This window comes from Sarcophilus harrisii, chromosome 1 (assembly GCF_902635505.1).
Source record: "Sarcophilus harrisii chromosome 1, mSarHar1.11, whole genome shotgun sequence".
In the NCBI taxonomy this organism is placed as follows: domain Eukaryota; kingdom Metazoa; phylum Chordata; class Mammalia; order Dasyuromorphia; family Dasyuridae; genus Sarcophilus; species Sarcophilus harrisii.
In genome coordinates, this window is record NC_045426.1 from 91,500,710 (window position 1) to 91,517,282 (window position 16,573).

General features: G+C 35.3%; 1 protein-coding gene across 11 annotated transcripts in view; it reads right to left on the reverse strand.

Annotated features, from left to right (window-relative positions):
* The window catches only part of MAP4 (microtubule associated protein 4), a 205,729-nt gene that overhangs the window by 71,935 nt on the left and 117,221 nt on the right, over positions 1-16,573 (reverse strand). For 10 of the 11 annotated variants that reach the window (XM_031960989.1, XM_031960997.1, XM_031960973.1 and 7 more), the window contains exons 5-8: positions 10,415-10,525; positions 7,330-7,473; positions 5,721-6,470; positions 1,089-1,220 (exon numbers count right to left, since the gene is read on the reverse strand). In XM_031960989.1, the coding sequence (XP_031816849.1) occupies positions 1,089-1,220; positions 5,721-6,470; positions 7,330-7,473; positions 10,415-10,525 (1,137 nt within the window). The remainder of the gene's footprint in view (positions 1-1,088; positions 1,221-5,720; positions 6,471-7,329; positions 7,474-10,414; positions 10,526-16,573) is intronic. The other variant, XM_031960964.1, reaches the window with a different exon arrangement.

Genomic DNA, 16,573 nt, shown 5'->3' on the forward strand with positions numbered 1-16,573 from the left:
TAAGATTACTGAAAGAAGCCTGGATACCCTGGAAAAATGTTAAAAACTCAAATGAAGAAGGATGACATTTGTAAACTTTTAGCAACTTCAGAACAAAAAGAAATGATGTTTCAACTTGACCACAAGGAATACACTAAGAGCCACTAGCCCAACTTATAACCAGTAAGTTCTCTTGTTTATATAAGATAAAATCTTTTTTCATTGTACCTTTTGAAAGAAGCAACAGCTTTTAATTCAATTTATCTCACTACTAAGAGGTATCTAGATACGATTTCAGTATGATTTGTTCAACAATCCACATTCTGGAAACCAAATAGCATATACAATGTAAGTTTTCAAAAAGACATATGTTTCATTGTATTTAATAATGTCCATTGAAATTTGACAGACTAGTAGAAGTTGGGAAGGAATGTGAACAATGAAGAAAATTCACCCTGCCACCTCAAAACAAAATTCCTAACAGTGATCTATATTGGTTTCATGCTAGATATAATCTATTCTTATACCCATATTCACTAATATGCATCTTGGTCTCCTATAAGTAATAAATTTAAGAACTACATCTTATACTTGAAGACCTGTATACAAACATCCTTATTTTAAAATTATACTTATCACTCTTTACCCAATTCACATATATTGAGAGTCTGAGAGTTGGAAAATTCCAAGACTTCTTAGTCTTGTTAGTTGAGGTTAAGTGACTTAACATCCCTAGGCTCAAATTTCATCATTTCTAAAATGGGAGGAAGGGAGAATCATACTGACGGCCTTCAAACTCAAAGTCTCTGATCCTTTCATCCTGGTCCAAATATGACATCTTCTCTTTGTCCCTCATTTTGCAGTACACCACAAGATTAGAAAAACTGGACTTAATGATCCATCAGCTGAAGAAAACTAGAGAGTCTGTTCAATCTCCTTATTTTGCAGAAAAGAAAAATCAAAAGTGATCTGTCCAAAGTCTACTAAATACGAGAATTAGTAAGTAGCTAACAAGGAAAGGGTCAAATTCATCATGCCTTAAAGAGTCCTAATTTAGTGCTTCTATGCCTATGCCACAAGCTAGCATCCACTGGATGTCTACCACTCACCTGCTTCTTCAAAATGATTCATATCAGTCACTTTGGAATCTGTTCTTGGTTCTACATTAGGAGAAAGAACTTCCTGTAGTTTCTGTTCTTGCAGTGGTTGAAAACCACCCATGGCAGGTATCTCAGGGGATTCTGAAAATGGAGCAAAAAGAAATTCAGTTGGTTCACTGCAAAAGCATCACATGTAGGAGCCATATGGAATATTCAACAAAAGAAACCAGAATGTTAGTTAAATACATACCCGTTTTCTTCTATAAGGAACATAACAGCTTTCAATAAAACCACAGGAGGGAATTTGCCTCTATCTTCCTTCTTTGGCAATCATTAACATTTAATGAATGCAAATGGTATGTTCAGTACCCACTGTTAATTATATTTCTATGAATTTTCCTTATCTCATCTAGATTATGATCCTAAATTTGAAAATGGATTCCATTTTATATTCTTTTCATAATCAGAGAGCAGTAGGAACTCCATAAATGTTTGTTGACAGAATATGTTTAATGTTTAATGTTTTTTGCATAAGGCTTTTATTAGCATGTGTTAACTGCCATTCCTAGCAATGTCAATGAATATTATCTGAATTAAAACAAGGGAAATTTCAGTGATTTTGCCCAATAGTGAAATAGGATTAAAACATATAAATCTAAGGTTTCAAAAGCATTATCAATTAGAATTCAAGTACAGGCCCTTAAGTTAGTAAATTATGAACATCAACAAGCTAGCTAACAAAGATGATTCTTCATTGTATCATTGTTTCAAAATCAAATACTACTACTTAGTTATGTGCCTCTTTCTAGTAGAAGAATTAATAATGCTAATGGATATTTTCTCCAAGTAATTAATGCCCTACCCTACAAACACAAACAGAAGTGTGGAATTTTTTTACAACATCAAAAAAACAAACACTTTCTCAGTAAGGTAAACAAAACTAAGGAACCTAGGACAACTAGAAAGCTTCTTAGAAAATCAAGACAGTACTTGAACTTTCGCTTCTCCCTCTGAAATAAAACTTTAGCCTCAAAAATTAAAATAGAGAAGTCTAAAGCTAAAATGTTTCCAAATTTGTGTAGTCAAAAACATCAGACAAGCAAATGGTATACAAAATTGAAAAACTTTGCAGGAAAAAACATGGAAAGTCAATCAAACAGGTCACAAGGACATCTCCAATCAAATGGTAAATGTTCCAAAATTTGATCATTCAATACACATTGTATTACAAGAAAATTTATGCTAAAAGGCCTATTTCAGAGCCACCTATTAAGAATTAAGTTTCTTCCCTTTACTGATGGCGTTTAATATATGAAGAAACCACACCAACCTTTTCAAGGATTTTAAAAGGACGCTCCCTAGATCCAGGATGAACTTTCTATCATAGGTCATTTCACATCAAAAATAATTAATATTTTGCTAAAGAAAAAAACACTTAATTTTATCATAATTCCATGCCAGAACAGTATACCACAGTTAATGAAAGAACGAGTCCATGGTAAATATTCATTACTTTAACAATTAAGACAAGGTTTTACAACACTAATCAGAAGGTCTAACAATAGCTTTACATTTGAATAGCATTTAGGAGGCATGAAGCTACAGCTCATGACTTAGCTGACTATTTCTTCTAAAAGAAAAATAGAAAAAGCTCATAGGTTGAATGTGGTTCAGAGCTTCACTATTTCAAAAGTAGGACATCTGAACTGCTCATTCTAAAGCTTCAGTGCTTTATAAAGTCTATTTAAACTAAAGATGAAGCTTATCAAATAAAAACACCTTGTAGGTTTCTGATGTGTAAAAAAAGCATTTAGCAAAGCCTCCTTCACATTTGGAAAAGCTTAATGAGTTCATGGCCTTCAGTGAATCATGGAAAGGGACTTTACTTTTAAAGCAAATAACTATATAATTTCTGGCTTAATGTTGCAATATATATTTTTAATTTTACTGAATCCCAACAGAATATATACACACATACAGACAGATGAATAAATATTTTAACAGATGGAAATCAAGCAAAAAAACCCCAAAGTCTTAGTGTTATGCTGCTTTCTCTAATTTCCAGCCTTTGGAGAGAACAGGAATTTTGAAGTGTGCCTTCCAGTCTTATACTATACATTTTTCTCCAGACCATCTTCAGATTTTTTTTTTTTTTTGAGAAATGCATCTTCCATTAAATAATAAACATTCTCACACTTGGTCAAACCATACAAATCCCAAGTAATTCAAAACCCTTATAGATTGTCACTCAAATCCTATTCCTGAAATCCCACTAACTGATTCCTCATCTTCATCCCTACTCAGTGCTCTCATCCCAAGGTTCCTACAAAACACTACCTTCCCCTTCCCTTCATCTAAATTTTTTCATCTCCCACTAATAAGCATGTACCAGGTACATGATAACCTTCCTGGCTAGTCTTTTCAGTAAGACAGCACCTTCACACATTTCCCTCTGCTCATTGACCAAGGCAAGGGAGTTGGATTAACTCACCTAAAGGGAGCCTTTACTACAGCTAGGGAATGCTATTATACCTGTCTTATCAAATCACTAACCCATTCTCCACAGTTCTTCACTCTTTCTCTTTAACAGAGGCTCTTCCATGCAATTCAATCTTCCTCAAACCTCCTATGACTTTTCCCAAACTCACCCATTTGGGGTGAGCTCCCTCTTTTCTTTCTTATCTAACACTATTCAAATGCCTTCAACCAGTCTCTCTTTCACTCCTTACCACAGCAAATCTCTCAACCTGCTCAAATAATGCAATCCTTCTTCTTATCCTATTTCTATCTCTTATTTTCAGTCTCTCCTTACTTACTAGCTGCTTCCCTACTGATTCCCCTAACTTCCCATCTTCAAAATTCCTTCCTTTGAATCTTGCATCACCCATGACTAAACTCCTCAAAATAGCCTTTTATAAAAGGTGTCTCACTTGCTCTCCTCTCATTCTCTTCTTCATCCATTATAATCTGTTTCCCAACTTCATCATTCCCCTGAAACTGATCGCTCCAAATGATCTCTGAATTGTCAAAGCCACTGCCTTTTTCGCAATGCTATTTCGCACTGAACTCTGGCAATCTGTAACATTGCTGATCATTGAAACTCTTTTTCCTAGATGTTTGGGACACCATTCTTTCCTGATTGTTCTCTTTCTTATCATTCCTTCTCAAGCTCTTTTTCTGGATTCCTCTTCCAGATCATGCCCTCTAAACACAGGGGAGGAGCTCTGTCTTGGGGCCCTCTTTTCTCTAGTGACCCATTTCCCTATAGATTTTTTTTTTAATTTAATAGCCTTTTATTTACAGGTTATATGCATGGGTAACTTTACAGCTTTAACAATTGCCAAACCTCTTGTTCCAATTTTTCACCTCTTACCCTCCCCACCCCCTCCCCCAGATGGCAGGATGACCAGTAGATGTTAAATATATTAAAATATAAATTAGATACACAATGAGTATACATGACCAAACCGTTATTTTGCTGTACAAAAAGAATCAGACTCTGAAATATTGTACAATTGGCTTGTGAAGGAAATCAAAAATGCAGGTGGGCATAAATATATTCCCTATAGATTTAAGTACCATCTCTATACCTATGATTCTTAAATCAACCTTTCCTTCCCTAATCTCTCTGCTAACCTATAATTTCACAACTTCAGTGCCTTTCAGACATCTCAAACTGGATAACCAGTAAGTATCTTAAACTGAACATATCCAAAATAACTCATCTTCATCCTAAACCCTTCCCCACCCACTATCTTCCTTATGAATAATACACCATCCTTGCAGTCACCCTGGATTCCTCCCTATTTCTTACACCATCCATCTCTCACACACACTCCCTTTTCTCCTCTGATTCAGTCCTAGTGCAGATCTCGATTACTGCAGGCTGGTGGGTCAACTGACCTCAAGTTTCTCCCCATTCCAATCCTTTTTCCACTCACCCACAAAAATCGTTTTCCTAAATTATGTATCTTATCATGTGGATCCCCTGACTCCAGTGACTCCCAATTGCCTACAAAATCTCTGTTTGACATTCATTCAAGCCCTTTATAACCTAACCCCTCCTACTTTAACACTTTTAAAAATTCGACTTCCCAACACATTATTTTTCAACCAATAGTACCAGTCTCCTTTCTCTTCCATAAACCAGATCCTCTATCTTGCAGCTCCAGGCATTCTTTCTGGCTATCCCCAAGGTCTGGCATTCATCCTCCTCCACCCCAATTATTGATGTCCCTGGCTTCCTATAAATCCCAATGAAAATTCCACCTTCTACAGGAAGACTTCCCTAACTCCTCCTCCTTCTTTCTGCTAATTATTTCCTATTTATCCTATAGGTAACTTTTGTTTACATATGTTTGCATAGTGTGAGTTCCTTGAGGGCAGGCACTGTCTTTTGCCTCTTTTTGCATCCCCAGTACTTAGCATGTCTGGTATGTTCTAATAACTGGCCATAGCCATTTCACATTTAAAAAAAAAAAAGTAAGATCATTCTTAATCCCTTTTTCTTTTTTCTTCCCACGAGGAAATTCTAATTCTATATACTCCTTACCTAAATTAGCTTTACATTCTAAGGAGAGAAACAGCAACAGATCAAAAACAAGACAAAGGAACATAGCAAAAGCAATGATATCTACCTACCTGGTGAGGCTTTGAAAGCCGGGCTCCCTTCAGCCTGGGGAGATGCAAGTCCCCGAACCTCACTTGTTTCCTCTACGTTCACATCCTTAGTGGGTGTTGTGACCACGTCTGTCTCCTTGGTCAGGGCCAATTCCATGGTCGGTGTCAGTTGGGCTTCCTGGGTCGGTTCCACCTCTGCAGCTGGCATCTTCCCAACCTCCACAGCGGATACCATCTGGGCTTCCCCAACTGGCATTACCTCACTCTCCTTGGTCAATTCAACATCCATAAATGGTACCTCTTGATTCTTCTGGGACAGAACCTCTTGGCTCTGCTGGGACAGAACCTCTTGGCTCTGCTGGGACAGAACCTCTTGGCTCTGCTGGGACAGAACCTCTTGGCTCTGCTGGGACAGAACCTCTTGGTTCTGATAGATTGGCGCCATCTCTGAGGCTGGGTCTGCCAGAGTCTCACTGTCTGGTGCTACTTTGAAAGCTGGCTCATCCTCTGCCTCCTTGACTGATTCCACCACTGGAGCTGGTTCATGCTCTGCCTCTTTGACTGATATCAGGTCCGTAACTGGTTCACCCTCTACTTCCTTGGCTGCTGGCTCCTCCATTACTGGTTCACTCTTCATCTCCTTGACTGGTGTCAGCTCTGCTGCTGGTGACTTCTGCATTTCCATAGTTGGTGCCAGGGTCATTTCTACCTCCTTCACTGGTGATTCCTCTTGAGTTAATCCCATCTCCATCTCTACCTCCTTGATTGGCTCTAAGTTTAAAAAAAATTAAATTTTAAAGTCATGCTTATCTATTATGGAAGTTCAAAGAAAAAATTTTTAAAGGAACTGAGTAGATAATCTTGTCATAATTAAATTAACTAAGTTGTTAGTTAAGGCAATCTTGTCCATTTTCTCACAGATCCTAAAAATGGTTAGCAAAATGAAGGAAGAGGAAGGAGGAAGAAGAAGAGGAGAAAAAAGAAAGGAGATTATCATTCAGATCAATAGAAAATTGGAGAAATTAGAATATCTGTGAGTCATCGTTTCTTCTATCAGATGGACAAAGAAATTTGAATTCAGAATTCAAAACTTGTACATAATTACAGATTATTTAACCTTGTATTCCAAGGAAAAATACTTAATTCTTCCTGATGGAATAACAGTAAAACAAGTTCAAAATATAACAAGTGAGGTTTTGAGGTTTGGATTTTTTTTTTAATTCAAAGATGTTATAAGGGATAGTTAGCAATAATTTTAGATTCAATTGTATGGCATGGGAGACACTGGCACAGGACCATCCAGCATGGCGTGCCCTCATCAGAGAAGGTGCTGCGCTCTAAGAGCAAGGTAGAATTGAGTTAGCCCAAAGGAAACACAAGATGTGCAAAATTAGAGAATCCACCCCAAATGTTCATATAGACTATTTGTATCCAAGCTGTGGCAGAGCATTTCCAGCCCCCACTGGTCTGATCAGCAACAGTCACAAACTACAATTCAACTCTAACACAGTGATGTTATTTTGGTTTTCTTCAAGAACGAAGGACAATAACCAATCAACCAACTTTAAATAGCATTAATAATGAACATTAACAATCATTTAGCTAATGTAGGAAAGATCTGCCAACTCACCTGCTATAGTTTGTAGAGACTGAGGTACAGACTCTTCCAGAAAGACAAAGGGTGAAGGGGCAGGAGGAGTCTGGGCTTCCATAGGCCATCCTCCTGACCCTGTCTCAGTTCTTGAAACATATGGATCAAAAGAGGGCATATTTGCTGTTCAAACAGAGAAACAGAGGCCTGTTGAATTTCATACCCACTGAAAAGAAAGCCGCTTTTACTTTTCTTCTAAATAAAAAATACCATTTCAATGCAAAATGGTATGAAGACACTTGCTAAAGGCCTAAAGATAATCACAACAGAGACAAGTATATATTAAAGTAAAAACTGTCAAGATACTTTCTAAAACTGTGCTACTGAGGCTACTGCCAACTGTTGGAACAGAATAAGGTGTCTTATAGAACTATAAAAAGGGAAAAAGGAAAAGAGAAATCATTACAGAAAAGGCTTTATGGCCCACTGACTTAAAAATCCAACTGCAAAGCTGACAATTAGCCATTTCCACCAAGTAAACACGTATTTATTGTGGAACTATTATGCAATGAACATGGCTCCAGATGCAGTGAAGAACAGAGAAGATACAGTCCCTGCTCTGAAGGAGCACATGGTCCAGTGTGGGGAGAGGAGTTTTTTTTTTTTTTTTTTTTTAGTACTTGTGATACACCATGTTTTGAGCTAAGTACTAGGGAGCGATCTCTCCACTCAATGAGCTTACATTTTCATGAGAGGAGACAAGTACATATAAAAGCATATGTAGTCCAAGTATAAAAATAATAAACTCAAATATATACAAAGTAGTTAAACAGCAGAACTATGACAGAGCACCAGCAGTTGGCAACAGAAGAGTCAGGAGAAGCTTTGTGTACGGGATAATTCTTAATGGAATGAGGCAGAAAATGTCAAGTACATGATGTAGATAGTACATCATGATGATTTGAATTCAGAGCATAACAGTGAAGGCCAGAAGAGATGGAATTTAAATTCATCCCTAAAGGAAGGATTGGGTCAGGGTACACTTGATGGGCCAAGAAGATATTCTGAATGAGGGCATGAAGGAAGAAGTGAAGAGGGAAGAAATGGTCCTGCAAGATTATGGCAAACCCTGAAAGTCAAACAGAGGTGTTCTGACTTGGTAGGATAGGAAAGAGGGAATCCTTGAAGCGTTCTCGTGCAGGGAGATATGATAAAAAAAAATAATTTAGGAATGTGACTCTGACAGTGGAATACAGATATAGCATAAGAAAAAACACAATGGAAACAGCAGGGTCAGAGAGTTAGGATCAATCAATTAATATTTATTGAGAATCTACTATGTACTAGACATTGTGTTTCATGCTAGGGATGCAGAGACAAGTCCCTGACTTCAAAGAGTTTATAATATAATAGGGAGAGAAGATGCAAACAACTATATATAGGATGAATAGGAAATAATTAAAAGTCCCTCGAATTAAGAGAGGTTAGGGAAGATTTCCTGTAGAAAGTGTGATTTTAGTGGGGACTTATATTTTGAAACCGAATTAATAATCAAACTGAGTTAAGACTATTCTAACATGATCAGAGATCAGATCCTATATGCTTAGATGCCCTAAATTATCTTAATTCTATGGAAAGTTTAATTGGAAAACAAGATGTATATGTATATTAGTTGATCATAGGCATTAAAATTAAAAATTACTAATTATAAGTATCCTGATTCAAATGATATTAAATGAATACTAAAGGATTCACATTAAAATGAGGAATAAAGAAAAGAAGCAGAAGCAGAAACAAGGTAGTCCTTGAGCTATATCATTAGGAATTCACTTTTATGTAACTACATGGGAACAGAGAAAATACAGCTAATAGATTTAGAAGGCATCAAGATCACTCATTTTTATGTTTTCCTCAGTCACTAATACATAATAGACACTCAACAAAGGAAAACAAAAATGCTTGGAAAAGTAGCTGCTTTCAAGGAGATAAACTAGAAAGACCCTTAAAATAGAACAAAGAAAATGACTGATTATTTGGCATCAAGGAATAAGCCTAAAAAAGGAAAAAAGTACTCTGTTCAAACATAAAGGCAATCCCCTTTTGATAGCAAAAAACCCCCCAAGAAACAAAAACAAACAAAATACATATCCCACAAGTAGCAATGTTTAAATCAAAGGAATATACAGTGTCATAAAATATAAGTTTGAATAGCACAAAGAAAAAGAAAGATTTGTAAGAAGTAAAGCAGGTGTAATGGACTTTACTATAAGAAGTGATCATTATAATGAATACAGAGCAGGGCAAGATCTACATAAACTGCCACAAAATAAAGTGAGCAGAGAGCAAGGATATAAATGGAATGAACAAACTTTCAAAAATCAAAAGAAAACATTGCAAAATTATAAAAAAAGAAAAGTTCAAAAAACCCGACCTACCCCTGTGCACTACACATTATTTCCAGATTTTTTTTGATTAATTAATTGGGCCAGTGTTTTCCTTTTGTTTTCTACTGTCGTCTTTTAAAAATATATATTATTTGTTACATGAATATATGAGTTACATGAGTAACAGTCTCTGAGAAGGGAAAATAGTATGACTAAAGATATTATCAATAAAAAATGTATTTTTAAAAAAATTAACAGAGGAATGGAAAAACTAGAAAATAATGACTACAATGACAGAAAACTGAAGGCTAAGAAAACTATAATAAATAAGAAGAGTAATTAGAAGGGGACAGACAAAAGCAAAGTTGTCAGTGTTAATTTGTTAAGGTTAGGGTTTCTTAAAATATCAAAATATAAACCATAGCTTATAGTTTTATTTGAAATTCCAGTTGTAATTTCATCTGTATTTAATTCTGGAAGATTGTTAATAAATCTAAAATAAAATTTTTATGAAAGTGATTTCTTGCTCCTTGCATTTCCGAATCAATCTTGCCCCACAATGCCTAAATTATGTTATGTCACATCATTTCTTCAATTAGATTATTAGCAATTTGAGGACAGAGACTGTATCATTTGGTTATCCTTATATTCTAGAATCTGGCACAATACATATGGTAGCTTCTTAATAAATGTTTATTGGATATTTACATTAAAAAGTAATAGGAATGGAAAAACTATACCAATATCTTTTGAAGAATCCACATGCTCTGCAAATGGTGAGCTGTTCACCATTCCAGGAGAGACAAACAGCAAATCTGACAACATATTACTTTGGTACATCTGATAAGGATCTGAAATAGATGTGAAAGAAAAGCCAAAATTCATAATTAGAAAACACTTTTTAACTTCAAGACTGATATTCTATTCTCTCAGAAGATGATACTTACCACAATTTTTGATAATCACCCACATTATACATAATATTAATCAAATTAAAAAAAAAAATCCCTGCTCTGCCGGAGTTGATAATCTAAATCAAGCTAATGATAGTTATGACAATTAATGATGAGAATGGAATATTTCAAATGTTCCATTCCAAAACTATGAATATATTCAGGAAAGATAATGAGAATATGTAGAAATGATCATTTTGATGGGTATGGTGTGGAGGAAGAGATGAAAAAAATCTGAGATTTCATCAGTACAAGGAATCACCCCCTTGGGGGACTCATCACCAAAACAGATCAGCAGTTCTCAAGATCTTAAAAGTTAGGTACCTGAGGCACTCAGAGATTAAAGGACTTATTTCATGATCACACAGTAGTATATGTCAGAAGCAAGACTTCAACCCAGGTCCTCTGTGCTGCAAGGCCAATTCTATAATCATTACCCCACTGCTCCTCAATGTATACATGAAAGGTAAATAATAAACTTGAAAATTCGTCTCAGTAATTATGTCTCCCACATACATTTAGCTCAACACACTGACATTAAAATTCACCAAGAGGAAACATAACAAATATACTAAATACATTAATACATAAATTTTTATAAACTATTACTGTGACCTTTGACGTTATAAAAGTTGTATATTGGAAATAGTGAGAGACAATTAAGGAAGAAATTATCTAATCACTACCATATTACAAAGAAAGTAGAATCTTAACATTTATAATTAAAACAGAATTAGCAGCTAGAAAAGTTTAGGGAAATACAGGAAGTATGGTAATGGAGTGAGTGAGAATATGAAATTCTTACCACCACTACCACAACACAGCTTTCTGCTAATCAAAATATAACGTAATCTACTATGCTGGTAAAGAGTATCAACATTTCCTTCCTCTAAAGAGCACCTATGTTCGGGGATAGTTTTCTGAAGCCATATTCTGGACCCATTACCAAAATGGCAACAATTACCCAAAGGAAAAGAATAGCAGCTAGACTTTTCTCTTCGAGATTTTTCAGAGACAATGCAGGCCATTGCACTGATTTAGGAATAAAAACAGATGGATGACCTTTTACAGACAGATGATCTGAAAAACAAGAAGAGATGAAACGACTAACCTGGTAGACATTTAAGGAACACAGTATCATATGGGCCCTGGGGAAAAATGAGGAATTCCGTGGGAGAGATAATGAACATGTCCTTCTCCCTACTTAGCAATTCAGCATAATTTTACATTTTAAACAGCTGACCTAAAAGTGTATCATCCATTTGGCACCTTTTTACCAGTTGTGCTATGGCAAAACACCAAGCAAAAACTCAGAAGCATCCAAAGGTTTACCAAAAGATAATAACTTTTGGTACAATAAGCACATTCATAATAAACCTGATAGTCACAAAAAGCTGCAACCACTTTAAAATTGACTCCTATTTAATCCTTACACCATATCAGGAAGAAGATGACACATTTATGTTGGTACAGTTCAAAAACCATAGCAAGTTCTAATATTATAGAATTTATATAGATAAACAATTATTCAACCCACAAACATATCATCTACATTCAATCTTAAAACCTGAAAGTCATTTCCAGCATTGTAAAACAGTTCTCTAATAACCTAAGAGGTATTTAACTTGAGGACTATGAACCTATTTTTTATGTATAAATCACTGTGCTCTGGGTGTTTGTTTACATACTTTGCTAACTATATTTCGATACAACTGGTTTCTTTTTGATCCTAGGTATTTTATTTTATGTACTTTAAAAGATTCAAAAACAACTTCTTCCCCAACATCCTTACCAACCTATCCAGGAGCAACCCTGAATAATATATTTTTTAAAATAATTCAGTCCTGTACAGATTCAAAGAGCATATAATGTCTTACAAATATAAAATAAACATATGAGTTGAACTTAGGAGTGCTAGAGCTGAAAAGAGAGGCATGAGAAACATTTTTAGAAACAGAAAAATCTGTCCAAAATAATTCTGCTGCACAAATTTTAAGAGTGAAAGGCAATAATCCCAGGGCTCTATTCTGAACTCAGCGGTCTTTGGGCTTTATATCTTCTCTTCAGTAATCTCATCAACTCCCATGGATTTCACTATTGTTTCTGCAGATGGCTCCCAAATCTGCATATGCAGCCTTCATCTCTCCTGAGCTAGTATTCTGCATCTCCATCTGTTTGTTTGAAATCTCTAGCTATATGGCCAAGAGACATTTCAAACTCAATATATTCATAGCAAAATTTGTTGCCTCCCCACTATATACCCTTCCTAAGTCTCTAACTCACCACTTCCCTCTCCCTTATCCGATTCAATTACTGAATCTTGTCTATTCTGCCTCCTCACTATCTCTTGGACCTGTCCATTTCTTTTTATTTCCATTCCAACTACCAGTCTAGCCTCCCATCAATCCATTATAGTCACCTCTTAATCAGTCTCTCCCTTCCAGAATCAATTTTCAAAAAAACTGCCAAAATCATATTTCTAAAGCTAAGACCTGATCCTAACACTAAAGAAACTTTTCCATTGTCCTTTAAATGAAAAAACAAATTTCTTCATTGGGCATTTAAGATTTTTTAAGATCTAACTCCAATACATCTTCCCAGGATGATTATATATGATTTCCCCACAAAATTCATTCCACAAGCCAGCCAAATTGACATCCAAGCTGTTCCCATGTTTCATCTCTCACCTCTATATCGGGATATTTCCTACGAAGAGATCCACAATGGGTATAAGTTGTATTCACTTATCACCAACAATAAATGGTGTAAAAAGAATACATTAAGTTAAGAAAAGGAGATAGGCTAATAAAAATGAGGAAAAACAGCTCATATACAATATTAATATCTACATAATATTAAAAGAGCTAGAGGGGAGAGAGATTATGGAATGTTGATGACAGGAAATGGATAAGAGTTATTGAAGAAGGCATGCATGGCTCGCAAAATGCTCTGCTAGAGGGAGCAGCTGCACCAATGAATCCTGGATTCATTGCAATAATGACATATATGATATTCCCTGTTTGTCAGAAGGAAGAGAAACTAGAAACAAATACATACTATAGTCAGGTCTAAAATAGCTAAGCAGCCACTTCAAAGTTAAAATGATTATATTTAGGCTAAATGCATGAAACATAGAAAACTCATGTGACAAAGGGCACAAGTCACATGCTTAATATAATTAGTTAGTAACCTTCTAAATCCTGAGTTTATCGCAGAGTCTGCTTTTAGAATGTCCTTTCTTCTCACAGGTGCTATGTTCACAGGAAGCTTGACAATGCTACTGCTCCAAGATATTTTCTACAATGATAAACAGAGACTGACAGCATTTTCTGACAGTATGTTTTTTCATTTAAGCTTTATCTTATAGCATCATGCAGTAGAAACAATGCTGGATTTGCAATTAAAGGATCTGAGTTTGAATTCTACTCTCCTTACTGCCTGTCTTCAAACACACGATTAATAATAATACCATTCCCACACAGGTAGATTTCCTGGCCAAATAATTTGTCCATTTCACTTTTTTAATATTCTGAGTCCCAAATTCTCTTTCTTTCCTACATATTGAGAAGGTAAGCAATATTTATCCATTTAACTTCATGGTATTATTAACTTTATATAATCTTAAGGTAATTAAGTACAGCATTTCATAGCAAATGACTTAGTAATTTTAAAGACTGAGTGATAACTGGTACTTTTTGTATTTCTCTGATTTTCTAGATAGTTCTCCATTTTTACAATGGTAAATTTTTCTCAACTCATCAAAAAATTGAAAATAATGATAGATATAATAAATGATAGAAATAATAAATGATTTATTATTTATTATTTCTATCATTTATTATTATTTCTAATAAATTAATGATAGACATAATAAAAACAAGACCTCCTGTATGCTGTACAATGTAATTCTATAGAAAAAATAACTTTGGAAACAGGCTCAAAATAACCAGATTCTTTCCATAGTCATTTCAGAATCTATCTGACATACTGAAATTATAGACTATGCCTCATGTCTGTCTATCTGTCTCTTTCCTTTCTCCCTCTCTCTTCATTAATCTGGATTAAAAATCACATAATAAAGAAAAAAAAAAAAAAAAAAAAACTTCCCACCAAGAAATAGCAACCATCCAAAGAAATATTTCCAGTACATACAGAAGACCTTCAAAAGATCTGATTCAAAATAATAACAGTGAAACAACTTCAAAGCAAGAATATATATGATGAAACAAGAAATAATAACCACTACAATATTTATTTATTCAGGAACCTAATTAGCCTCGTAGGGGGCAACAGAAGATTCAGAATGGTTTCTATTTTTGTGAAAAAGAAAAATGCTTAAAAGAAAAGGTCACACTGTTCAACATGAAAGAGTGTCATTTAAATTCAATAGAGAAAATACAGTGGCAAGCAGTACATCTATAAAGTTCACGCCACCACAGTCAACTGAAAGAAAAAGTTTTTCGAAGGTAAAAATGTACTACTTCTATGGCTAATTGTTGTTGTTCACTTTGAGAGTTATACCACAGTAGTTATCTCCACAGACGGAGGTAGAAAAATAATAGCAATTAATTATTTATTAAACCCTTATGTCCCTGACCTGGCACTAAGAGCTTAGGGATTTAAAAAAATCCCTACTCTTGAGAAGCTTATATATACTAGGAAAACAACATATGAAGTAGAAGTAGATTCAAAAGAAATATAAAACATCCCATCCTTAAAAAGCCTTTGCTACAATCTATAATCTCTAAAACTATATCTTCCCCTATTTTAGCCAAATAAGAAAAAAGCCAAGTACTTGCTTCTACTTCCTCAGCTGTTCTATGTCTAATATATTTGGAAAGGAAAGTTGTCAAAGGTTGTATGAGTTTGAAGTACCAAAAGGATGAGGTTGAATTTGATGCTAGAGGTAAGCACTAGTGCTTAATGAACAGGGCAGGAACAGCAGAATCCCGTTCGTCCCTTCCAGCACTGGGGATAAAGGAGAACCATAAAGTAAGTTGTTACTGTAGGAAACTTTTGTCTCAGTGAGAGATGATGAAGTCTTGAATGAGGGAGATGCTGTGCAAGTATAAATGAGAGAGTTGAGAGATTTTGTGAAGATGGTATAAAATAAATGTGGCACATGGAAGGAGTGAGGTGAGATAGAAGCTGTGGACAAGGATGAATGGACAGGGACTAAGATGGTTTTGATCTTCAAGGGCTTCATTCAATAACTCCTATTCAACATCATCTCATTCATCTCTTAAGCCACCATCATAGTTCCATGTTCTTATCACCCAGACATAAGTAATCTCTCTACCCACAGTCATGAACCCTTCAAAGAGTTGCCCAAGTAATCTTAACTCAAAAATAATGTCACTTTTCTGCTGAAAGGCTGACAGCAGATGCTCACTGCCTACCACACAGAGTACAAAACATCATCTTGGCATTTTAGGCTATCTACAGTTTTCCATAGTGAACATTATTCGTCTTCATATACTCTATACTCTAATAAAACTGGATAATTCTAAGTTCCCTGATGCTGATTCCCAGCTTTTTCCTTCTCCATCCATCTGTTCACATTATCCTTCACAAAAGGAATGGGTTCTCCATCTGTCAAAGGCAAGCTCAGATGTCTCCTATTGCCCAAAGGTTCTCCTGAAGACTCTCCTAAGTCATTGCTTCCCTGGATCTGCTGCCTTCTCTATTAAAAATGTGTTTTACTTTCCATTTTTTTATCATTCAACTAGATTGCAACTTCCTTGAGAAGATGAACAAAAACCACATCGAGATGTCCTCAGCATCTACCTAAAGACATTTAAATCAAAATCTCTTTTTGTTCTTCAGTTATTTTTAATTGTACCCACCCCATTTGGAGTCGTCTTGGGAAAGATAATATACTTCTCTATTTCTGCTGAAGTGCTCAGTTTACAATTTTATGGTCTATATTTTCTTACTTGTTGAGTA